At 29.9% G+C, this 5000-nt stretch overlaps 1 protein-coding gene across 1 annotated transcript in view; it reads right to left on the reverse strand.

Moving 5' to 3' along the window:
* The window catches only part of LOC137633395 (uncharacterized), a 420659-nt gene that overhangs the window by 8855 nt on the left and 406804 nt on the right, over positions 1-5000 (reverse strand). The window contains exons 7-12 of the mRNA XM_068365622.1: positions 3475-3504; positions 3201-3242; positions 1303-1344; positions 1134-1163; positions 499-570; positions 183-245 (exon numbers count right to left, since the gene is read on the reverse strand). Coding sequence (XP_068221723.1) covers positions 183-245; positions 499-570; positions 1134-1163; positions 1303-1344; positions 3201-3242; positions 3475-3504 — 279 coding nt within the window. The remainder of the gene's footprint in view (positions 1-182; positions 246-498; positions 571-1133; positions 1164-1302; positions 1345-3200; positions 3243-3474; positions 3505-5000) is intronic.

Consider the following 5000-nt stretch of genomic DNA (forward strand, 5'->3'; position numbering starts at 1 on the left):
GGTGAACTTTGTACACAAGAGTTACATGATTCATATGATCAAAGGCAGCACAAAAATTCTGACAACAATCAATGAAAAATCATAAATAAAGCCCTGATAGAGAGGGGGGAAGATAATTAGCTGGCGAGGTGGAGGGAAGGATGCTATAGAAATATCAATTCTTTAAGTGTATATAAACTGACCTTGTGCCAAAGAGATGACTCCAGATATCTCCTCGTGAACATAAGACTTGATCTCTTCATTTGCTGGAAAGAAGAAAATAATCCCTTGAACAACATATTGTAAGTTTGCTATCTTCTTTCATTGATCAATGAAGAACACAAAGATATGACTCCACTCCACCATGTGATTAAGAAACCAAATGAAAAAGAACAAAATCTGCAAATATATTGATGATATTAATCATACAAGTGATGGTCAATATATCATGTTGCAATTCCTATCTTCTTTGAACTATATCTTTTCAAGAATCACAATCACTAACTAAAGAGAACTTACCTGCTGCTGATACATTAGTCAAGTGTTCCAAGACTTCCCTTCTGAGAAGCTGTCCGGTCTCTTGGCTGAGCCCTAAAGTAGAGAAGGAGATTATATACAAGATCTTCTTAGCAGAGAAAGAGGATTCAGGGGATGGAGAGAATTGTTATTATAAATTGATTCAAAATTTTATCCGTGGAAATAAGCTTCTTATTAAAAGTTAGTCCAGATTTTATGATAATAATTATTCAGAAAAGAGAACAGAATTAATTCAGATGTGTTCTCTCTATGTAATCGGTACTTATTGATTCCTATGTGGATTAAAAAGTATTTCTTATAGTCAAAATAACTTTCTGAAGATCTTCCTCTCTAACATTTTCTGTTTTACTGCATTTCTGTGAACGTTCAAAATTCTAAACAATTAAAAAGTCATCTGTCTTAATGACAAATTACTGATACACCTGAGGAAAAGACAACAAAATGCTGATTATAATATCAGAATTCTATTATTTATTCTAAAAGTTGATGATCTCCACGATAAAGATAACCAAAGAAGGATTAAACCTTCATATTCTAGATTATTCTAAAAATATCTCATCCAGATAAAAAGATACGAATATTAGAAGGATGAACCAAAATGTTAGAATATCAAGTACCTTTCACGTGTTCCAGTTCATGATGGAGTTCTGGAAAAAAAAAATAGTGTTACCTTGAGCGTATATTTCAATCAAATATTGTACTTCAAATTATCTAATACGAGTTTAGTCATTGGGGTAAGAAATATACAATGATAAATCAATTTACTCTAAATATTTGGAAAATTACCTTGAAAATTAGTTTTCTGATTCCCAAGCTCCTGCTGTACATCTGAAAATAAAAATGTCTTAAAATAATGGTCTGTGTTTTGAAGAATAAAAATGCAATAAATACTCCCAAGTCTAAAAAATTAGAGCGTAGCTGATGAAATACAACTCTTATATATGGTATGACGTTTTTAAAAAAAAAAAAAAAAAAAAAAAAAGAGTATATGCAACGAAAGCTCTTGAATAGCCTTCAAAAATGTGAAAACCAAAGACAACTATTGAATGTGCACTTAAGGCTCTTGAATAGCATAGAGGAGTGTCAATACTAAAACAATACTGCATATTCAATGAATAATAGTGTTTGCTATTTCAAGATTTTCTCAAAGAAAAACAACTGTTGTTCATGTACGTAGAGGTTCTTAAATCTCCGTCAGTAGAATCAGAGCCAAGCAAAACTACTGGAAAAGAAATGGAGGGTCTCAAATCTCAATGAAGTTTCAAGAAGAGAGATAACCATTTTATGCAAATATGGCTCCTAAATTCATTTCAAGAGTGTCAAGATAAAATATTATAGCTTTGTATTCATTGAAAGATATCAAATCATAAAAAAAAATGTAAGTGTAAGTGACAGCTACTCTATACACAATGTAGGATCGCCAATTTCCTAGATTTCTAAGAAAAAGGATACCACTTCACTAGCATTGTAGGGTGTTATCATTACAATTGTTTTGGTAATCACTGGCTATAGAGCCTACTGAATTATAGTGTGGGGATAGAGGTTACATCCAGCTTCATTAGGAGTCCATCACTGTCCTCACTATTAATGCTGTTTCAAGTGGCATTCTATTTTGCACAAGTCCTGGGGCTACAATCGGCGCCTACCTTCTCTTGATTCCTTTTTAATGACTTAGGTTGGTTCCTATTGCTTCTATCCTTTTAAGGACAATTTCTAAATGCATTAAACATAGCCATCTGAATTCAATTCATAAGTTTTGTTTATTTTTTTTACATTTTTTTCTCTCCCTATATATAACAGTCTTGAGTCTCGCATTACTGCGACTTCTATGAGGGATACTCTTTTTTCGTTGTCTTGCATCACTCTGTCCGTCTTTATATTGCAGCTCCAGACTAATTTTCTACCACAGCTTGAGTTGCATATTCGTACCATTGTCTGCTGTATTGTATTTCATATTTTACAGACTCCAATGAAGAGTGTTAGACACTGTATTATATTATTCATTATGTTGTTGTTGAAATAGTAGTTAAATTCATTGGCGATGTGGTTACTGGCTTCCTATTTTGCCATACATTTCATACACTTTAACGAGGTGTTATTTCCGTCTGTAGCACTTTTCCTCTTTTCTCATTATATTCTTCTACATCTTCATCCTGTTTCATCTCACTTCTATTATTATTTCAGATATTCAGATAACTCTGTAATTCAGGATATTATTATACATCTGTTATGTAGTCTATCAATTGACGGTTAATATCCAATATAATTGGATTGCTGGATTGACAATTGAAATAAAAGCTATATATATATATATATATATATATATATATATATATATATATATATATATATATATGTGTGTGTGTGTGTGTGTGTGTGTGTGTGTGTGTGTGTATGTGTCATAGGAGTATGAAACCTTGGTGTGTCTTCTTTGAAAGTCAGAAAAAAAGACAACTACTGGGTGTCAAGCGAAAATATAGAGAAAAGTTAGGGAAATTAGAAATAGTGAAAACAATCTATTATTATTATTATTATTATTATTATTATTATTATTATTATTAGCTAAGTTATAACACTAGTTGGGAAAGCAATATGCTATAAGCCCAAGGGCTCCCTGAGGGAAAAATAGCCCAGAGAGGAAAGGAAATAAGGAGATAAGTAAACGATATAAGAAGTAAGATTACCTTGAAGATTATTTTCAAGATGTTGGAATTTCTCCTGCATATCTGAAAATATAATTAAAGATTTTTCAAATGGATGCATCAATGAAAAAAAATTAAATTCTCAATATGCTAATAACTGTGTAATTCAGGATACTGATCGAAACTATGATCAATTTATGCTTACGTTATGTAGTCTATCTGATGATGATTAATATTTACACTAATTATTAGTTGCTGGATCAACAGATTAAATAAAAACTCTAAATATCATGATGAAAGTCCAGAAGAGACTTACCAGGAATTCTTTGTAGAAGCTCGTCATGCCCTGACAGGAAAGTGTAGATTTGATCAATCATTTTGAGTGAAGAGAATAAGAATTAGAGGGAAACATATATAAATAAATTCTGTCTCTAAATGATGATTTCAAATCTATCAAAAGTGAAACAAGAAGAAGAAACGCAAGTATCTTATTCGAGATCGTCAAGGGATATGAGAACGTTGTATATGTAATGAAAAGACATCTATTTTAAAACGTAACTTAAGCTCTGAAACATAATTTGCTAAACAACAAGAAGTCACTGTACACAATTTTATTCTTCAAAGGCTTTTATGTGAAATGCCAGTGAATTTTCATGAATATAGAAGGCCTTATTCTTTCTTAATCTTTTCTCTACCTTATCCCCCTTTCACCACTTACCTCATCCCTTAGATTCTATTCTCAGTCTATGTCTATTTATCTATATATATAAACACACACACACACACATATATATATATATATATATATATATATATATATATATATATATATTTATATATATATATATATATATATATATATATATATATATATATATATATATATATACATATATATATATATATGTATATATATATATATATATATATATATATATATATATATTTATGTGTGTATATATATATACATATATATAAGTGTATATATATATATATATATATATATATATACATATATATATGTATATATATATATATATATATATATATATATATATATATATATATATATATATATATATATATATATATACACGTAAGTAGGAATCTATATAACATTACTCTATTCTGACTATATGTATATAAAAAGAAAGATTTAAAACAGGTTGCACATCATCTTCAGTTCCACATAAATCTTACAAGACACACAAAAATTAAAGTCATCATTTACTGTTCGCTCTGTCATTCTCCTTATGAGCTATTGGTGGGAGTTTTGGATGGTCCTTCAGGCAAATGCAAATGTCAGACCTTTCCTAGACATAGCCTAGTTGGAAAAGGGTTTTAGTACTGACCATGTAATATATGACTGATCAATAATTCATTGTTCTTCACAGTACACTACAGGAATAAGGAGGTAGTTATGGATTTACAAAAGAGATATAACAACAACAACAGCTATTTGATTAGGAGAATGATTCAAACATGTAAGCATAACACCAAGAAAAAAAAAACTTGCATAATATTATCGAGTATTTATACATTTCAATGGAAAAGCCAAATGTTAAACATAATTCGATATAATATATGCTTTGTATGGCATAGTTTTTGGATTATTATCATAAAAACAAAAACATTCAAGAATAGGTAAACATATTTTTTTTTAAATAACCCTGAAATCCTTATTAGCGAGAGAGAGATATATATGATCTATAGAAGCAAAATTAGACAAAACTTGTCTCAGTAAAGAGGAAACATCATTTCCACGTCAGACTCTCAGGAGCATTAGCGATCTCTCTGAAGACACTTCTTCACCTTACCATATTCATCATACACAGAGAATCA

This window comes from Palaemon carinicauda, chromosome 43 (assembly GCF_036898095.1).
Source record: "Palaemon carinicauda isolate YSFRI2023 chromosome 43, ASM3689809v2, whole genome shotgun sequence".
Lineage (NCBI taxonomy): Eukaryota > Metazoa > Arthropoda > Malacostraca > Decapoda > Palaemonidae > Palaemon > Palaemon carinicauda.